At 36.4% G+C, this 21,716-nt stretch overlaps 1 protein-coding gene and 1 non-coding gene across 4 annotated transcripts in view; both read right to left on the bottom strand.

Annotated features, from left to right (window-relative positions):
* Positions 1 to 2,626: 2,626 nt before the first annotated feature.
* The window catches only part of Kdm3 (Lysine demethylase 3), a 444,114-nt gene continuing 425,024 nt past the window's right edge, over positions 2,627 to 21,716 (bottom strand). For all 3 annotated transcript variants that reach the window (XM_083142382.1, XM_083142384.1, XM_083142385.1), the window contains 7 exons: positions 20,681 to 20,811; positions 19,731 to 19,985; positions 18,438 to 18,626; positions 7,815 to 8,294; positions 6,732 to 7,266; positions 5,380 to 5,696; positions 2,627 to 4,132 (listed from right to left, as the gene is read on the bottom strand). In XM_083142382.1, the coding sequence (XP_082998508.1) occupies positions 3,812 to 4,132; positions 5,380 to 5,696; positions 6,732 to 7,266; positions 7,815 to 8,294; positions 18,438 to 18,626; positions 19,731 to 19,985; positions 20,681 to 20,811 (2,228 nt within the window). In that variant the 3' untranslated portion in view covers positions 2,627 to 3,811. The remainder of the gene's footprint in view (positions 4,133 to 5,379; positions 5,697 to 6,731; positions 7,267 to 7,814; positions 8,295 to 18,437; positions 18,627 to 19,730; positions 19,986 to 20,680; positions 20,812 to 21,716) is intronic.
* LOC146004540 (small nucleolar RNA SNORD36) lies at positions 20,891 to 20,971 on the bottom strand. Its single transcript, XR_014443939.1, has one exon. It is a non-coding gene; the product is annotated as a small nucleolar RNA SNORD36 (small nucleolar RNA).

Here is a 21,716-nt window from a genome sequence, read left to right as displayed (position 1 = left end):
AGCATTAAATTGCTGGGTGACAAGTGGATAGGGAATTCGGTTTTCATTACTTGAAGGGCTCGGATGTAAAACATGGTGACATTTTGGTCTTTTTTTTTGAGTTACAAAGTAAAATGTGCCATCCTTCAATTTTAGAGTGAAATTGCCATGTCATGCAATTTGCACTGGAATCGGTGAAACTGAAATTTGTAAATACAACACGAAAACAATTTATCTACAGTATAGCTTCTAATAACCTTTTTGTCTTAATGAACTCGGAAATGACCAAAATGTCATGTTTTGCATCTGAGCCCTTCCTTTTATTTTGCTTAGTTGTTGAACAGACCTATACGAAAAAGCTGACCCCCCCCTGGCAAATTGGTTTGCATAACGTTCAAACCAATATAAAACATCTTGGGTTAGAAACCAGTATAGAAAATATGGATGTGATATTCTTTTCATCCACTTTCATCTAGCATCTTTGGTCTCAATCATTGCGATTAACAGTGTGGTAGAACAGTGATGTGTAATAACAAAAATAGAACAGTCAGCTTCAGTTCATCATTGTTGTTTCTTCAATCAATAGTGGCAATAGATTGTAGATACATATTTTATAAGCAATATTAAGATGAAAGGATCAATAGATATTCATAGTATTTGCAATTTTCTCTAAAACCAATTTAGTGTCTGTGGCACCTTACAATGAAGGAATTCTTGGTTTGATGCCCGGTGGAGGCACATAGTGGTTCGAATCAACTGTAAATTGTAGGTCCAGTCTAGAGTAGCCTTTCTGTGGATAAAGTGAACTTGGAAAAATTATTGTCACCTAATTATTGATCATAATTTGCTTTGTTGCAGAATCTGTGGACAATAGACATGTTAAATGAACTTTGAGGGTACATAACCAGTTAGCTTCAATATGTTTTGCTTTGAAAATAATCTAGCCGAACCTCAGTTTCATGTTATATTTTTTGTTGTTTTGTTTCAAATAAAATACAAAAATCATTAAAAAAAAAACTAACCTGCTGCTTTACTATGGCCTTGAATGCATAATGCAGGGAAAGTAACATTAGAGAACATAAAACTGGGGTTCCACTGTATTTACAAAATTAGGCACAAATTATACAGGGTGTCCCAAAAGGTACTTTACAACTTCAATGTCATATAACGAGACTTGTAATTCACTTAGAGAAACAAAGTAAGTTTTATATGATGGACCAACTCAAAAAGCTTTGTTCTGTTAGGTAATTAATAACTTGACTTTCCAGGTGGCAGAAGCAACTTAATTTGAGAAATGGAGTCTGCACAGGAAAAGTTGCAGTGTGTGGTTTATTGAAATCAAGTCCAGAGAAATTTCAGAACAAGATACGGGAAACCTCCACCCTCTCAGCCATCCATAAGAAAATGTCGAATTCTTTCCGTATCTTCTTCACTTGTTATTGGCCTGCCTACATGGTGCTTCAGATCCACACTGCCTATCTGCATGAAGTTGCTGTACTATTTTCTTATGGATGGCCGAGAGGGTGGTCGTTTCCCGTATCTTGTTCTGAAATTTCTCTGGACTTGAGTGTCTGACTGGGTTTCAATAAACCACACCGTGCCTTTTCCTGGGCAGACTACATTTCTCAAAATATGTTGCCCCTGCCACCTGGAAAGACAAGGAAGTTATTCATTACCTAACACAAGAAAACTGTTTTGAGTTGCAGCATCACATAAAACTTACTTTGTTTCTCCAAGTGAATTTATTACAAGGATCGTTATATGATATTTAAGTTAAGTACCTTTTGGGTCACCCTGTACATTCTATCAAATAAGACTAGAATTTTGCACTAAATTGCAGGCTATTTATGGGAGTATATAGGCTTGGTAAACCTACAGATCCGTTTACCAGTGTATTATGTGCCTAAGGGGACCGAGATCCCTATCCTAAGTAGAATACTCGAGAAAATATTTAAATTATACTAATATAATTTTTCTGATTTATAAACAGCTGATTTTATATAAAAGTTGCCTCTGATGGGATTTCAGAAGAAAAGACTTCCTAGTTCCATAATATAAACATTTTCTTATTCAAACTTGGTTATTTCCTTACATATACACAGTACAAAAAAGATTTTTCACTGACCGCAAGAGGTTGCAGTAACATTAAGACAACTGTACAAAGACTTGTATGCTGCTGGTCATTAATGGCCAATGTGAACTACCTCCACATTTTACAGGTCAACGAAACACTACAAACTGTACAACATGAAATGGTGTCATTTAGCCCCCGAAAAAAAGCACAATAAATTATCTCTTTACTGTACATGGGTTTCTTCTGTCTCATAGATGTATATAATACAGGCATTGTAAGTCCTAGCTCACCCAAGATGGAAATAATTCTCCACAAATTGGGGGGGAAATAACAGGACCATGAAAAAAAAAATGTACATGTAGTGAAAACTATTGCCACTTCCAAAACTGAATGGAAAAAATACTGATTGACACCACAAATGCGCTTCTGCTCTTCAGTATGGTGGTACCTACACAGGTGCACAGATTTAAAGATTCGTCGTTGTATTCTCTTGTTAAAAATTAAGAAAAATCTGGAAACAAAATGCCACCACCCAAATTCAGAACCAAGGTTGTAGTAATACTAACAATGTACTACATAGGAACTCAATTCTCTTTTATTCAACCAGTTCCATATGCCTTTGGTTAAGCGGAAAAGCTTCTCCACTTGTAATGCTTAACGAAACAAATAAAAAGTTAAATCACTCAATGTACTAAATTACAAACATATTCTGCAACACACAAAAAAAAGTCGTTTTCTCCACACCCACGTTGGCACATCAAATTAACTGTCTATGAAAGAAAAAATGTTCCTTTCTTTATTTAGGAAGTGAGAACAGATAAAGATTTACAAAGAATATGCCACTTACGTGCAAGAACAGGCTTACAGATTGCTGATTTAAGCTCCTTACCAAAGGAATTAATGAAAACTACTTTTTTTCCATTTTTAATTACAGTCTCAATACATCAATAATCTTCTTTTTTAAATCTTTTGAAAGATGCAGCTATTACATAACATAGAAAGAATCTCTCCATCAGGCAAGCTGCCTTCACAACAAATGGGATCAAAACCCAACAATGAACCTCTGCTCTTCAGCAGCTGACAAGTGTTAGTAAATATTGAGATCATTAACCTCGTTTTTGCACACACATCCATGCACTCCCTTACACACGGTGCAGGAAGAAAAAAATTCAAGCTTCAGTTAAGGTCCACAAAATGTCTGCCACAGGTCATGTTACTGCCCCCTATGCAACACGCCCAACTTTTAGGTGAAGTGCACATGCATCCTGCATCTCGCATTCCCGGATAACATTCACACGAACATGAAAAAACACTTGGAAATATATTTTTTTGCCCCATGGGTCAGTTATAAAAACCCACGAATTTTCCCTCGCTAGGGAAGTCTTTATTTGGTTGTACTTCATGTATTGATTTCTGGTGGTGGCTGCAAGTCTCAAGAATGCAACTGGACCCCTTTCTTTTCCTTTTTTTCCACCTACGTTGCCTATATTAATTTCCTTGCACTTTAAAACAAACGAAAACGACTTTGCAAGCTTACTGTACGTGGCAGTACTAGCAGACAAGTGCATAGGAAAACCTAGTCATACTGCCCCAATTTTTAACACTTATATTATCACAATGCACACAACTTTTGTGCAAATGGCCCTGAGGCTCAAACTCTTGTGAAATCATTCAGTTGCGCCTCCTCCTGCATTTCCCCGTTCTGGGCAGTTAAAACGAAAAACTGAAATTAAACAAAATCTATCTGCTTCTACAACTTCATGTCATCTCCTTTTTGATTTCCGTTGTCGCACCTATACTCGGGCTGGCTGCATTTCCACTCCCGCTACTGCTGCTGCCGCCGCTGCTGCTGCTGCTGCTTGAGCTACTGCCTGCTTCGTCATTATCTTGCCCCATGAGCACGGATAAGGAGTCTTTCACAGCGTGGTAAATAATGTTCTTTATTTGAAGTTTGTCCTCGTGGTTGGAGTGGGTGTCGGACAGGTCCCTGAACTCCTGCGTCAGGTGGAAGCAGTGGCTGACGTTCTCTGGCGACACAAAGTCTTCTGCCACTTTGATGCAGTTATGGAGATTCCGAACCTGAAACAAGGGATTGAAAATTATGATTGTACTCTTACATTCAAGAAGAAACACTGAAAAAACATACCAAGGCCGAGCCGATGTATCTGAAATTCTTGGCTGGAATTTATTTAGATACCAGCCGATACTTAAAGCTTCACAAAAATGCCACGCAACACTTTGGTGGAGTCTGTATTATCCTGGAAATTATGAAAAATTTGATTTATCGGCGAGAAAATAAGTACCGGCTCAGCCCTACATACAACCATGAAATAATTTCATCAATTGCTTTGCGTTTAAAATTCCCACCTTTTTTCAAATATAAAAATTTCCTAGATTAAGACAAGAATTTTTTGAATGGATTTCAAAAGTTGCCATAAAGGGAAAATATTTTCATATTAGCATAAAATTAGTCCAAAATGTTATGAAACACATCTAGGGCCCCTGCATGGAAGCATGTGAAATTGTTATCTGTTTTACTGGTTCTCTGCATATTCTGTTATTAGTCATGTCCGTATTTCAACTGTACGGATTCTCTATACATTCTTCAGCATATCAGTTTTATGCCGTGGCCAAGTGGTTAGTACATTGTGCTCAGACGACAGGGATCTCTGGTTCAAATCGCAGCATGGGCATGTCCATTTATCAATTTTACTCGTTCCCATCTTCACAAATTAGCCAAAAGTGGCACAAAAGTTCACAAATTAGCCAAAAGTAGCACAAAAGCAAAGTAAAATAAAACAAATCTATCAATTCTCCATTTTATAAATTCTCCACATTTTTTCAATGTTAACTTTTTATTGCCTAAAACGATCTCTGCATTACTAAGTTCAGTATAAATGCATAGTTTTCCACTTAAAAAAAGCATTAAAAAGGTAGTTCAGATTATACCATTCTGAATTTGGTGCACTGATCCTTCATTATTTTAATTATATTCTTAATTTGAAAAAGTAAGTAGTGATCTGAATACTCTGAGATCAGGAATAACCGCATTAGCCTGATATCCAGATTATCCGTTGCATCCAAAACTGTTGTAACATTGGATGGGTACGATCAAGTTACATTCAAAAGCTTGAACTTGGAAATGGTGCATTGATCAACATATTTTTACATTGATCACATATTTTTACATTAATAATAAAATGTTGTTAAAGAAATCACGACCTGAATACTGCAACTCACTTCTCGAAGCCAGCAGTTTATTCAGTTTAAACATTTACTACCTGCATAGGAATTCGAGGACTAATACACACACAAAGGAAGCTCACCTGGTGTGGTGCACCTGCTGGTATGAACACAGCATCCCCAAGGCATTGAACAATGGCATAACACTCCACACCATATTCTTTGTACAGGCGCTCCCTCAGAACTTCATCCAGGTACCAGCTCTGATCGTGAATTGGGTCGTGGTGCGGTTCCAATCGGTTGCCATTCTCCAAAGCAACCTTATTGAGCAGATCCCTTATTTTGTCAGCATCACGTGCTCCGTATATGTGCCACAGAGCACCCGGCAGTTCCCCCTTTTCCCTTACGCGTCTTCGAGTAAGGATGTCGCATCCAGCTTCATCGACTGCCTTCAAAGCCTCTGTAAACAAGAAAAAAGTTGCAATGTTATTACACACCATGTGAAACACAAAAAAGTAAGGAATTAATTGAAGATTCTTTGTTTTCTGTCAATAGGACATATGTTGTCAAATCTCATTCAGGACTTAATATTTGAGTTTTGAAGAAGCTTGAATGATGTGTGTTAGAGAAAAGGCATTTAAGGGAAACTGGTACCTTGACCAAAAAATTAGACAGAAGCAATTTATGTGTATTATATGAAGAAGAGATCCATGAATGCAGAGCGTTCCAATGACAGGCAGTGGCAACAAACTTATATATGCTCATGAAGCCATGAGCCCACCCATATTATTATTATTATTATTATATGGTACATTACCATGAATCGTGGTAAAGTACTTATTGAAATCAGTAAATAACAATTATTTTTTTTTACAAAAATAAGGAAGGATGCATTGTTGTTGTACATTAAAATCATGATCCAAGGGAGGATTTATGATTTCTTTTAGTCCACTAAAGTCCTCCTCCATGGCTGTGCTTTGGACTCCCACTGCAGGACAGCATGGGTTCGAGTCTGCCTGTGTATATGAGCGGTGGCAACCCACCATCCTGAGGAAATTTGGGAGCTACAAATGAGCAGTGTAACTTGGTGGGACCCATTGATTACAAGGCAACAACGTTGGTAGTACGCCATCAGAGAGGCCTCTGAACAATCAAGAGTGTACCTTCTATGTCAAATCTCCCCAACACAATTATGACATGATCATAACATTATTTCATAAATTACCATCATTCACCATTTATAACTCAGAAAAGTTTTAAAACTACTGTAAATGAATTTTTCAGTTCAATATACTAGTCTGGTTTAACTAAGCGATTGCTCAAACACTTAAATACTACATCTGTTCAATGGTAGCATTGTAATCAAGGGGTCTCAGGTTTGATACCGATGGATGAACATAGTGGTTCGGATTCCACTCTAGGTCCAGTCCCAATTAGCCTTACTGTGCATAAAGTGGACACCAAATCAATAAAAACTAAACCTTAGTCCACTAACCTTTGATATGTTCTTCATTGTCTGAGTCTTTTGGGATTCCCACATACACCATCACATTCACAGCATCAGAAATGTCCAGGTGGAGATTTGTGGTTCCCTTGTTGGGGTAGAGTGCAGAACCATATGCATTATACATTTTTGGTCCGAGATCAGGTCGCACAAAACAATCCGGCAGACGACTAGCAAGGTTGAGACGTCCAGTACGATTCGTGTACTCCCCGAGAGGCAGCACTTTCATCAAATCGTTGAAGCGTGAAGGGAGCATCTCCGCAAAATCTTCACCCGGCGGCCAATCTTTCAACTTGAGCAACATTGGATTCCCCTTATCGTCCTTCAAACGACGGGACAACTGTTCAAATCCCTCCCAGAATTTCTTCATGGGCTGTTTGGGCACCAAATTTCCAGTCATGCAGTTCACTAGGTCGTTCTTATCCTCTCCAAAGTCACGTGCGAAGGAATCAGGATGCCAAAGTGTCATATCTAATCCTTTCGTTACTTCGCTCACTAAAATGGGTTGGCCACGTTTCCACTGATCCTACAAGGAAAAAATTGTTTACATTATAGTAAGATTGCACAAAAATGCAAGAAATTTTGTTCTTGGGAAGGAAAAAGAGACAAAAAGTTGGATGTGAAATTAAAAATGAATTTCATTGTACTGGGCTGGAACATAAGATTAATGTGAATTTTAAATTAAATGTACTATTGCATAATGCTTTTAAAATACAATAGAATTACTCTGCAATTAAAAGTTACTAAGAACTAATTAATATAGCAGAATCAAGTATTTATCCACAAAAATAGTTTCACGGATCAAGTTAGGTACTATACTTGATTCTACTAATTCTATTAATTTCCTATACATATATTTGTTCTCTGAAACACAACAAAGACCAAATTTATACTGAAAAAAATGAACAATTCCAGACTTTTCCAGCTTTTTAAATCTTTTTTGAATGCAATTTGATGACTAAATTTACACGTCTATTTCCTTTCTTCTTTTTTTTCCCTTTGAAACTGGAATGCTGCATATATAACACCAATATTTGTGATTTGACAACTGCTTAAGATTCTATACATATTTACCTGGAAAATCCTGTAATTTCCACTGTGAATGGAGTCATGTAAGCGAAGCAGCTTCCCATCACACAGCCACGAGTGTGGAACGTCAGGGTATAACGCTTTACCCTCAGTCAGAGTCATTATCCTTATTGGCAAAGGTTCCCTTCCCCTGTGCCTGTACTCCGTCCTCCTTATGAAGTGCTTCAATTCCAGAGGTGCCTGCACTTTCTGGTCTTCCTGTTGCACACTGTCCTCTATAACACTAGAAATAACCTTGTCCAAAGTGTCCAAAGTGCGGGATTTCTTGTTTCCCGTGGTCTTCCCGGAGCCACCGGAAGAGGTGCTCTGCGTCGACTGCTGCGTGGCCGTCTGCTGGACAGAATTAGATGGCGAAGGAGTTCCGCTGCCTCCGCCAGTTTTGTGTGATGGACGAATAAGCAATTCTCTTAGTGTGGAGTAATTCCCATCCTTCTCATCGTCTGAATCACTATCGGTCCCAGATTCCTGAAACGATTAGATACAGGTTAGAATATTTTCAGACAGCTCTACAATACTGAGGACTGCAAGCAGAGTAACTTATGTTTAAAATGAGTCATCAGTGAAAGCAAACTACATGAAGGTGAAGGTGTATACGAATGCTCTAGCTAGAAGGAATTCTACAGCACCTTGTACACGATCAAATTATCATGTACAAGTCATTGAATTGAACATAACTGAAAGTAGTTGAACAGCATTGCTATTGGAAATCTTGAATGGTCTGAAAGTACTCATGTACACAAAGAAACTTTGACAAGTTCACGTTTGATTGACGAAAACGTGGCAGTGTGTACGGCATGGAAAGAAATCAATAGTCTAGTGATTAGCCGTAACATATTTTTTATTTCCAAAGGAAGTAGGACCTATTAGATTTCAGGTTTCCATGCTATATGCATGTAGTCACTTTTCAGAATATTTCCTTTCATTCTATTCAATGTATTCTTAATCTCAAAAGAATAATTTACATCCTATCCTTCTGTTTGGGAAGATGTTACGAGACTGTTAGCCAACTAGTGGAAAATGTAGGTGTTTCAGGAATAGTTGGAAGAAACAGTTTTGGGTCCGGGAATGGTTGGAAAGAAACAGTTTTGGGTCCAAAACACCCACGTGTCTCCCCTAGTAGGTTAATGTCCTATCCATAGAACTGATTTTATTATTATTATTCTTTGTGGACTAATATTAATTTTGTAGACATACATATTTGAAAATTCTAGACATGTTGAAAACAGCTTTCCACCATGCATGCTAACATGGAAAACCTGCATCATACTTAGTTAAGTGCTTCAGTCAGATGAATTCAGCTGGATCCGTAAATAATCACATGCAGGATTATCCTTAGCATTTTAACTTTATCACCACTTGATATTTTATTTGTCAAAGAGCATATACGCAACGGTGGAAAATAGTCATCGAAGTGTCAAAATTACTGGCACACATATATATGTAGTAAACACTAGTGAAAGCACTTTGCATTTGTTACCTATCTACTTTCTCTGGCAACATTGTTAGTATTCTGTGCTCCTGTACTTCGTGACTCTGTGCACCTCTTTCTTCTAGGCTGACAATGCGGTAACCCCACGAAATAATATCAACCTATTTCTTTTTGTGGTGTTATTGACCAACTTGATTGAAGCCTAGCAATAAATGAGCATTTTCAAAGAAAAACTGTGATATCAATATTATAAATACATAATAATCCATAATGTCGAAAGGAGGAATTCTTATATATTTTTAATTTACCATAAAATTGATGTTTTATTTGGATTAAAACGATTTCATTATATTGAAAGAACAACATTTAAAGCCTACCCTTTTAAAAAACATATTTTTTTGAACAAAAACTCTCCCTACCCCCAATGTGTTAATATGCCAATATCCTGCATCATAATCATAGCTCATGGTGTATACTTCATGGAATTCAGATTGGATCTGGTAATAATCACTTGCAGGAAGCTGTTTTGTTTTCAAAAAAAATCTTAACCACTTTCTCATTTCTAAATATTTTTCTGCAAGCATTTGCCTCTTTGCCTCTTCTTCTTCCATTGCTACCTCCAGTCCAGGGCGACTTGTACCAAGATGACTCCCATAATGTTATTATCTGCAGCCACAGAGATGAGAACTCCAGGTAAAGTTATAAGCTTGGAACGAATTGTATCGTTTGTGAACACAATAACACAATGCTATTTTCCTAACCAACCGTTTAAAAGAATACTTTACTATTAATTCAAGATTGAGGTATGAAGGAAAGTAAATTTGAACACAGTGCAGTTCCAGCAGTTGCGACCACTTCCCACCAACACAAATATACAGGGTGATTCATAATTTCCTCTAGGTTTCAATGAGTTTTAAAGTTGTTCACAATATTTATAAATATCAGAATACAGTATAAGTATTTCATTTCAACCCAACCACACTTTATGCAAAATGCAGCAATATTAATCTTAACAAATTTGGTTACATTTAATTTCTGATGGACTTAATGTTCTCACTATCCAAAGCCAAAAATAGGCTCAATAGTGTCAATGCATGTTATGAGCATCAAATAATATCTCTCCCTAAATAGGTGTATACAAGGTACTGCAAATAACCTGCATCATAATTAATGTACAACTTCATGAAATTCAGAGTTGGATCTGGTAGTAATCATTTGCAGGAAGGGGTTCTTCATTTTTAAAAAGTTAACAAAATTTTCAGTACAGTAGACTCATGATTAACCGAGGCTCCGGGTTAACCGAAGGAGTGGTTGGAAAACATCATGCAACCACCTGTTTGTTTATGAAGTCAAGTCACCGCCCACGCTGCAAGTGTTCGTTACATTGTTGGTGTATCCGATTGTTATGGTGGTGTTTAAGTCTGTGGAGGCCTATTCTAAGCGGGAAAAGCAATCTTCTCATTTATGTTGTACTAGTAATAAATAATTACTAAACAGTTTTAAGTGTTGTTTCGTCATTTACGACCTATTAGCACATTCTCTCCATATTATCCGAGTTTTTCCGTATCCGAGGTAATCTCAGTCCCAATTAGCTCAGATAATCACGAGTCTACTGTAGTTTTACTGCACTGCTTCTGCCAGCATTAGTCATATCATCTTCCATTGCTACCTCCACTCCCAACATCAGTTGTACAGTCACGGACATTTCTGGGTTGTAATATACATTGACTGAAATATGTAAAATTATCACCAATCACAAACTGCACAGGATGGAATGAAAACCTTGAATCTTTGGTGGTGTCAATAGCGTGCCAGGATTTTCGAAAAGGAGAAACGTTACTTTTTTAGTAGTCTGCCTTCATTTTGCCAGCTTTTCCTGTCTCTGAGCATGTTAAGTGGTCCACTTTCAATATTGCCCCACAGTGGTGTGCTCAAGGGTATTGAATGTCAGTTACCTAGTAGGCAAGAAATTATCATCATGATAATACCAGGTACTGTCAATAACCTGCATTATAGTAAATGTATAACTTTATGAAGTTCAGAGTTGGATCCACTGGTTTCAAGTTGCCTTTATCACCTCATTGTAACACGTTCTATTCCTCTTATCATGGGTTCAAGAATTTCCTACCACTTTTTTGTTGGGTCCTTTTTGCCCATGACACTATTCTGTGTCATTTTCACCACTGAAGTGCCATTTGGCTTTCACATGGTCTGTCTCGAGAGTTCTCACGTGCCAGTTGGATTAATATGTAGCAGCATGAATATACATATTTTTTTTAGAACCTCATGTAATTTTTGCATGAAGCTTTTCTGTCACCATGATCCCAATACTACATGAAGTATTGAAACTTTTCAGCACATTGTTTTTTTTCCATTCTCAATCTCAGAAGAATGACTTGGGACGATGTTACAAGATTGTTAACCAACTGGCGTGGGAAATTTAGGTGGATTCAGAAAAAAGTTTTGGGTCCAAAACACTCAGGAGAGACCTCTAGCAGGTTAATGTCCTACCCATGGAAAGGTTTTTTTTTGTTTTCTTTTTATTTTTTTATTTTTTTTTACCCTGAAGCCATTCAATTTTGTTTACCAATACATTTCAAAACTTTTCCTCCTATCTCAAATCAGGTCACACCGAGATCAACCAATATGACGTTGCAAAGAAGCTTTCCACACTGCATGCTAACACAGAAAACCTGCATCATACTCATTTTAGTGCTTCAGATGAATTCAGTTGGATCCGTAAATAATCACTTGCAGGAATTAATTCTTAACATTTTAAACATCATATCTTAATTCTTTTCTAGAGAGCATGTGCACAAGAGTGGAAATTAATCAAAGAGTGAAAATTACTATTAACAAAAACTAAAATAAGAGTTATTAAGAAAAAAAGGTTGCTGAAATTCATGCAGAAAATGATCAAGTTTTTGTGTGCCTCTACAAAGATAACAAATCCTAAATTCTTGACTTTCTTGATCCTTTTTCTTAACCTTTATTTATTCCACGCCTTCTTAAGGCGTGGAATAAATAAAGTTTGAAATTAGCAATTAAGGGAACAAACGTTTATTTATTTAATCAAAAAGTCCTACCAGAAAGCCAGTTACGATGAAAACTCAGCTGTTTTTAACAAGAGAATTAAACCTGCTTTATTGTCAAAGGGGGAGAAAAGTGAAGTAAAAATCAGTCAGTCAATTGTGACAGGAAAAATTATTGACCACAATATATAATTTCTTGCCTTCTTTACGTACTTGTTGATTTCTTTATTTTCACGACTGGTCTGCAATTCTGTCAATGCATGCCAGGAGGCAGTTTACGCAAAATATCAACTACTGGAGGATGGTTTTCTCATTTCACACCTGCATTTCTGCACTGGATGGAGGTAGAGGAGCAACATAAACAGTATCCCATATGGAACACCAGAGGGAGGGGGCAAGGGGATGAAGCAAAAGAGACTGATCATCTTCATTTCTGGATCCAATCTACAATTGAAAATAAGCCCCCCCTCCCCAAACACACACATCTTAATCTCAGTAATTCATTATAGAAGTCACGTAGTGTGAACTTAAGGTGCCTTCTCAAAATACTTATGACGAATAGTGTAATGGGTAGGGGCATGCATATTTCGTTTTTAACGAAAAAACGAAATTTGAAAAAACACATTGTAGTGTTAATTTTTCATGTTTTTGAAAGGTGTGAGATGCATTTTGTGACCATATTTTGTCACGAAATAATGCGAAATTAACTGCAAAAAGCGAAATTAACTCTTAAACACGAAATTCAGGGTTTATTCACCGACGCGACACCTTCTGAGGTCTGAATTATCCTGAGAGTTATGCAATTTCCGGAAAATTGATTAATTCTGTTGTTAATATTGGAGAAGCAAAAATTGACTCCTTTACACAGAAATAAACTTAATACTCTGATAACTACATAAATGTGCTATTAGAAGTGAAATGTTAATTCTGTGGAATAAGTGTAGTTTTTAAATCAAATTTAGGATTATATTCACAATTTTGAAACCAATGTGTCTTTTTATATACCACTTTTCATCCATTTTTTCACCGCTATAACACCGATATTTTATTTTATTTACCGCTTTTGAACCCGAAATTGACTCCGTTTTTGTACCGAAATTTTGCTTTTTTATTTACCAAAAATATGTGCCTCTAGTAATGGGAGTTAGTTTCGTGAAATTCAAGGACAGAAAATTCCTTCTTCCTACCACTAACTGCTATTTTGGGAAAATTGTCCCGTCAGGCATTGACGCAACTACATACAACAAACTAACACACAAAAGCTCAGGCCACTTTCTGAAGGAACAATGATGTTAGTTTTTTAATAGCACAGTACCAGTAATAACTGATAAAACCCCAAGGATCATGTTTGAAAGCCCCGTGTGTGTATACGCACAAAGAAGGAATTAACACAAAAATGATGTTTTCTTGGATGAAAAAAATTTCACTACCGTACAAGAATATTTAAGGTAAATTTTTTGTTCTTATGAACAAACTCTCCCTCCCCATCAATGCCTTAATATGCCAATATCCTGCATCATAATCATAGCTCATGGTGTGTACTTCACGAAATTCAGATTGGATCTGGAAATAATCATTTGCAGGAAGTCTTGCTTTGTTTAAAAATCTTTAACTCTCATTTCTCAATACCTTTCTGCACTGCTTCTGCAAGACTTCGTCTCCTCTCTTCTTCCATTGTTGCCTCAACTTCCACCATTAGTTGTACCATGTCTACTTCCATGCAAATTAATAATACAGTTATTTTATAATTCAGTCTCATGGGAAGACCATGTGAGGTTGTGTGTTGTGTGTATCTTGAAAAAGTTTTGGGAAACCAGGACTAAACCTCGCAGAAAAAAATAAAAAGCACTAAAAATTAATGTATTATATTTTTTTCCATATACAAAAAGTGATTATGCGAACTTTTAAGAACATAGGTCTACTTCCATCTTATACATCATTGGCAATCACATATTGCAGTCACAAGCATGAGGACACCAGGAAGATATCTAAAGCTTGGGACCAAGTGCATTGTTTCTGAACAAAAAGATGCTATTTTTCTGACCAGCCTTTGCCATATGTTTGGTTTTCACAGAAGACTGATTGATTTGCTTTATTTCACTTCGCCTTTTGTGCCACTTTTAGTTAATTTGCAAAGATGGGGATAAGTGATGAAATTAATGAATGGACACTTGCATGCCCAGGCCAGGATTCAAACCTGGGACCCCTGGCGTGGTTTTCACAGAAGACTTCTTATTTGTATTTTTGTTATTTTACATTGCTTTTCTTTCACTTTTAAATAATTGTAACCATGAGGATGAGCAATAATCACATTAAATTGGTGTAGGAACACAAGACCAAAAGTGGATCACTTAACATATTTGGTCAGGTCTTGTGCTACAACCCAGAAGTGTCCATGACTGTACATTCAATTGTGCGTACAAATACATTCCAAAACTGTTTTCTATAATAAATCCGATAACAGATATGTTGCAAACAGCTTTTCACAAACACTATCAGAGAAAACCTGCATCATACGTAGTTCAGTACTTCAGAATAATTCAGCTGGATCCGTGAATAATCATATGCAGGACTTTATTCGTAACATTTAAACATCCCCAGGGGGGACTGAATCTAAATACAAAATATGTATATATTAAAAATAGCCCAATTCTGGCAAATTTAATTACAGGCTGGCATAAATTAGCATTTTACAACAAAAATTGTGATTTCAACATACTAAGTGTGTGTCTGTGTGAGTGTAAATCAGTCATACATATCCCCACAGGATTTTTTTTTTTTTAATTTAGCTGAAAATTGATGTTTAATGCTGTCATTATTGTACATAAACTTTTAAGGCAAGAAAACATTCTCTTTCAATTAACACACACACACACTCACTCTCACATTCTCTCTCTCTCTCTCTCTCTCCCCCCTCCCCCCTCAATGTCTTACTGTGCTCATGTCCTGCATCAGATTCAAAGTATGAAACTTGCAATCACAAACTGCTGTCACAGAGATGAGGATTCCGGGAATAAGTGTAAATACTGTATGTTTGGTTTTCAGAGAGAAGTCATTATTTCTATCTGTAATTTTGTTATTGTTTTGACATTGGTTTTCTGCCATTTTCGGATAATTCTGACGATTGGGATGAGTCATGATCGGATGAAATTGGTGAAGACACTCTCAAAGAGAACACAAATATCCAGGTTGGAATGCAAACCTGGGAACTTTGGTGTCGAGATCGAAAGTGCACCACATAATGTGCTCGGTCACACAGTAAGCAAGAAATCATCATATATAATACAAGATAGTACTGTCAATAACCTGCATGTACTATAAACATCAAGAAACTCAAGAGTTAGATCGCCTCAGTACCTTTCAATGGATCCCTATCACCTCATTTTAAGAAATTTCCTACCACCCATACTTTGTCTTACTTTTCATCCGTGGCACCACTGCTCATGTAACTTTCTGCAGTGGTGCCATCACCAATTCTCTTGGGAGTTGTGTGTCCGTCCCCCTGAAGTATACTCAATTTTCAGCACATTTCTTTCAATTTTATTTTACGTATTCTAATCCCAAAATAATTATTTACAATCTATTCTTCTGTGTAGGAAGATGTTACGAGACTGTTAGGCAACTAGTGAGAAAAATGTGGGTGTTTCGGGGCAACAAAAAGTTTTGGCTCCAAAACACCCAGGTACTAACCTCATGGGTTCTGTCCATGGATATAACTTTCTAAATTTCTCGTGGACTAAAGCTATGTACATTAAATTTTATTAATTTTCAAAAAGAAGGAATTTTATTAAAGCTTGGAGGATATGGGATTTTGCGAATTATTTCTTGTATCGAGAGATTAGCTGTTAAATATAATATTTTTTGATTTGGTATTAGAATTGTTGGGATTTGAATAATTAGTCTTGTTTGTATACGTCAAATTGATTTAAAGGCCTATATAAATTTCAAAACTTGCCCTTCTATCTCAAATCAGATCATTCAGAGATCAACAGACATTTTGAAAAGAATCTTGCAACCTGAAAAACCTGCATCATACTTAGTTCGGTGCTTCAGAATAATTCAGCTGGATCCGTGAATAATCATATGCAGGAATTAATTAATATTTAAACTTAATAATCTCTTAATATTATTATTTCAAAGAGCACAAAGTAATGATAAAATTATAAATACCACAGTCAACCACGACTTAAGTGGAATAAAAACATCCTGTCAAACATGTTGTAGGGTTTGCAATTTGAGACGTTTGTTTGGATAGGTTCCTTCATGGTGGCATATAATGCCCTGAGAGCAATGTTAAATTTGGAAGTTCACACAGAAGCAAAGAGTGTTTGAATTTTGTAGTACTTCGCTTCTCTTTTCTGTCAGCTTTGGATGATGTCAAGAGTGCAGACAGGTGTGAACGATGTGGAGTAAAATTTTCAAAACTGGCAGCCACGATTTGCACAAGGCAACTTAATTTGTAGATCCTTACCTAAAAGAAACTGTAGGGTCCCCATTTTTCCATTTACATGAATATTTTAAAAGCAGAAGTACAGACCACTTGATATTTTAAGATTATTAGACTAGTAATTTCATGTACATATCTCCGACCAATCAGTTCTCATCACAATGAGCGTAAGGTAATACATAATTGGCGAATTCATGAGAGAACAACTGATTGATTGGTTTATTTTACTTTGCTTTTCTGCCACATTCGGCCAATCGCGAAGATGAGGACCAGTGATATGATGAAACTGATGAAGCAACACCCACGTTCAGACTGGGATTCAAACCGAGAAGGCCCGACATTGTGGCACACACTGCCACAGAGGTTGCCTGAAACAACCACTGAGAATACTTGTCTTGAATCCAGGAGTGGCAGCTTCACAGCACCAGATGAATGTTGTGAAACAATGAAATGTCGCAGCTTTCAAAGATTATTCTATATTAAAGGTTTCAGCTTATAAATTTAAATTATAATCTAAAATTTAAATATTAAAATCTACAATAATCCAGCAATAACAATTTTCAGGAATACTTCACCTACAATACTGAATTATGAAGGATATTAAATTTGATCACAATGAAGTTATAGCAGTTGAGATCACTTCCTGCCAACACAAATAGAGAAGGGGATTCATAATTCCCTCTGGGTGTCGAAGAGTTTTAAAGCTGTTCATGATAATTATACATATCAGAATACGGTATAAGTATTCCATTTCAACCCAACCACACTTTTGATGAAAAATACAGCAACATTAATCTTAACAAATTTGGTTCAATGTAATTTCTAACGGACATGATGTTCTCACTAGGCAAAGCCAAAAGTAAGCTCAATAGAAAATATAAGTGTCAATGCATAGATCCACATTACGAGCATGAAATAATCTTTCTCCATCAATAGGCTTAACAAGATACTGCCAGTCACCTGCATCATAAGTAATGTACAACTTCATGAAAGTCAGAGTTGGATCTGGTAGTAATCATTTGCAGGAAGTGCTTCTTTGTTGTTGTTTTTTTTTTAAGTTATTGTCAGAAACTATTATTTTCAATAGTTTTCTGCTCTGCTCTTGCCAGCATTTGTTTTGTTCTCTTCCACAAACTGCAGTCACAGATATGAGGACTCTAACTGACATGTAGAAGTCTAAATAAAGATTGGGACGAATTGCATTAATTGTGAAGAAAATACTGCTATTTTCCTAACCTGACTTCTGTCGTTAAGATTGCTTTTCAAGAAGAAGTTATTATTTGTATTTTTGTTACTTGGCCATTCTTTTGTACCAAGTTAGTTGTGGCGATGAGGAGGAGTCGCAATCAGATGAAATTGATGAAGGTACGTTCAAAGAGAACACCCATGAGAGTGCATCACATAATGTGCTTGGTCACAGAGTAGTCAAGAAATAACCTCCCCCATGCAGAAAACCGAAAGGAACCAAAAAAATAATTAAAAGGGCTGACTTGACTGACTACTTTCCACCTTTGCTTACATACATAAAATGTTATTTTAAAATATTTAACTTTTTGCTGCTCCAAGGTTCTTTAAAAGAAACTAACGAACACAGGCCAACCGGCTTTGCTCCTTTCCAGCCAAACCTTCACTTCTTCACATGTTCATGCATTCAAAAAAGTATGTACATGTAGAATATGTGCAACAAAATAACAACTTACCTCACTAGGTTTCTTGTCTTCGCTTGACAAGGCAACATCTGCTAGCCAACTCAATGGAGAATTTTTGTCCTCATTCTTCACAGTCGTTCCATTTGTTGAACCATTTCTCTCCTCACTGCTCTTCCCCTTCTTCTCCTGCTTCACCATTCCATTGGGTGGTTCTAACTTGATAATGTTCTTCAACAAGTCCTGGAAAAATGGGAGAAACACATCTAAGAAGAGATTCTCGGTAGCGTCACATGAGGTGTTGCACAAGGGAGTTCAAACAACGGAAAAACACAGGGCAACCTCAATTTTAGACTGCCCAAGCGACCAAACAAACAGGGTGTCTTAAGATTTCGTAAAAGAGTCTTCATGAAGATCCTACTTAAACCTTATCCGGGTAAGCTGTTTTTGTAATGTGTCCAGGTAAGCAGTGTGTGTCCGACACTGAATTGTTTAAATGAGAGATTTTTATGTTTCATCGATGTGGAACCAAGCGAGTAACATGATATTTAACCTAATCATCATTGTTATGTCCATAATTCTTATATTCATCATCATCATCGTAATTGCATTTTTTGCAGCACAGTATATGAAACATGTTAGGCCGGAAGGTAGTGTGAGCAAATTGTTCATTTGCTCATATATTTTTCATTTTTTTCTATTTTAGCATTAATGATATTTTTATGTGATGTCTTGAAAAATATGTAAGGAAGAGTGTCTGATAGACACTGGTTGTCCAGTTAAGGGTTAACCAAGTTTTAGAATATTCACTTCAAATGCAAAAAGTAAGGGAAGGTATGAGAAGGGAAACACAAGAGTAATTGTTGGATAAGGAGAGGGAAGCTAGTGCATATCAGGACAGCTTTTATGTGATACCATCTATTGACTAATGATGGATAAATACTTATTTCTTTAAAAAAAAATATATAGCAAAAAATACATATTTATGGTACAATTGAGTAATATATGTATTAATCCTATTAACTATCTACCTGGCAAAATTATGAGAGCTTCAACTAGGAATCGAACCTCGGACCGCTTGCACCAAAGGCAAGAGCACTAACTATGTGGCTACGTGGAAGCTCTAAAAGACATTTACTTTTTAAAAAGTAGGGCATGTAGATTAACCATAAAAAATATAACAAAATGGCAGAATTTTGCACTAAATTATACGACACTTACATATATATATATATATATATATGGGATCGGTAAAATATCCGGTAATATTCCAACAAGCCTATATTGCAGATACCGATCGAGTACAGATTAATCTGTCCCATCTCTACGTTCATGTGAAGCTCTTACCTTGCAAATCCCATTTGTTCCTTTCTGCTTCAGGTCTTTGCTCATGGTACAACCACAGTATTGTGGAATGTTCAAGGCAAAACGAACCTCGTGGACCTTGCGACCCAAGTCGAGAAGAGAATCTCCTGCGATGATCTGAGTCAGCATCAGCTTCTCCTGCTCGTGAGCCTGCCGGTTGGTACAGAACAGCCATGAGAACTCGTCACGGTCCTTCCCAGCTTCTCCCCACACTTTGATTGTTCCGTTCTTCCTTCCCTGCAAAGGACACGTAAACATTGGGTGAATTATGTCCGAAAACGTCGCAAACATTGTGAAAAGTACCGAAACTCAAAATGCAACCGATGACCACTACTTGCGTAGAATAAGATGTTTGCATTCGCCACTATCGCAATAGTTAGGTGGAGCAGATACCAATTTCAACTGATATGCAGATACTCTTACCTATTATACCAATGCTTGAAAATTGAAATAATTAAACATACAAAATATTAATTAATACTAGTTTGTAAATACTGCATTCCAATTATAAGCATCAGAGTTTTGCTTGAAAATATTCAAGAATTGTATCAGAATATTAAAAATGCCTATAATGTAGTTTCTCCACACAATATTGGTGCAAAATAATTGGAAACTTTGAATTTTGCATAATTTCCAGAATAACTAGACTCCATAAAATTATCGGTTATCATTTTTTCAAATTCCACAAATGACAAACTTTTGAAAAATATTGGCAGGTACCGGTAAATAAAATTACCCAATACTTCCCGATTGGCATAGCCCTAATTAATATCATCATTCACAGTAGTCTCATTTCTTTTTTTCATGTGGTTTTCTGAGACTTGCATTTACCTTACTGACACCACTTAACAACAATACAGACAAGTTTCTTCTTGGAAGTTTATAGAGATGCATATTAAAAGTAACCCTTTGAATTTTGAAAAAGGCCTTACCTTGTAACAATCTATGCACACGACGAAGCCACACTTCCCACATGCCCAATGGAAATTGAACAAAGTGGTCTCACACACATCACACATTTCTCGTACACCTTGTACTACTCTCTTCCACGCAATTGTTTTATCTGCAAAGAAAAAAATAGACTCAATACCAATAGCTTCTAATCCTTCACTCTTCATGCTATTACAAAATAAAACTCGTGCCTTGCGTCAGACGGTTAAAAAGCTCATTTCAAAAACCTTCAAGGTTAATCAGGAAATTACATTCATTATCATCATATGCATTGTTCTATTTCTACACATTATGTCCATGCCAGGAATCGCCTTTCTCCGGCCATGAAGGTGCTAAGGAAATTCCTCAAGTTCTACATCCTGGTTAATTGATTTCTTGCAAAGAATACATACATGCAGGAAATTCATTTCTAAACCCTGGATTGAAGACAACTTATTTTTCTGGTCTAATTTTATTTGGTGCAATTCTATTCTTAAATTTTGTAGGTACTTCTCAACTGAATATATTCTCAAATCCCACTTCTTGTATGGCATTTCAAAATGTAACCAGCTCTATCAATATTGTTGTCACTGTCATTCAACAGTATTGGTATTTTAAGACTTTTCAGAAAGGCTTCAACAAACATGGGTATTTAAAGTAATTAATTTACAAACTACACAATTGAATGTATACTAATCTGAAATCAAACAGGCATATGTTAGTCAAACAAAAGCCATTTACCATGCCACAAAATTACAACTGCATTATCATTTCTACAACTCAATTATGTACTTGCACCAGTTAACCTTTAGCTCTTCTGAATGTAAGCCTTTGATTTATAAAGTACACTTATTATGCAAAATTAACTTCTTCCTTCAAATAGCACATTGTACATATTACGTTTGTTCGTGTGCAAGGAGTCCATTTTTGCTTCTCAAATATTTACAGCAAAATTAATAATTTTCAGTAACTTGCATAACTCTCAGAATAATTCAGACTTCCAAAATTGTCACGTCTGTACATAAACTCTAACTTTAG

The sequence above is a fragment of the Lepisma saccharinum genome, chromosome 21 (genome assembly GCF_977018435.1).
Source record: "Lepisma saccharinum chromosome 21, izLepSacc3.1, whole genome shotgun sequence".
Taxonomy (NCBI): Eukaryota; Metazoa; Arthropoda; class Insecta; order Zygentoma; family Lepismatidae; genus Lepisma; species Lepisma saccharinum.
Note: the sequence above shows the minus strand (reverse complement) of the source record. Positions and strands in the feature narration are given on the sequence as shown.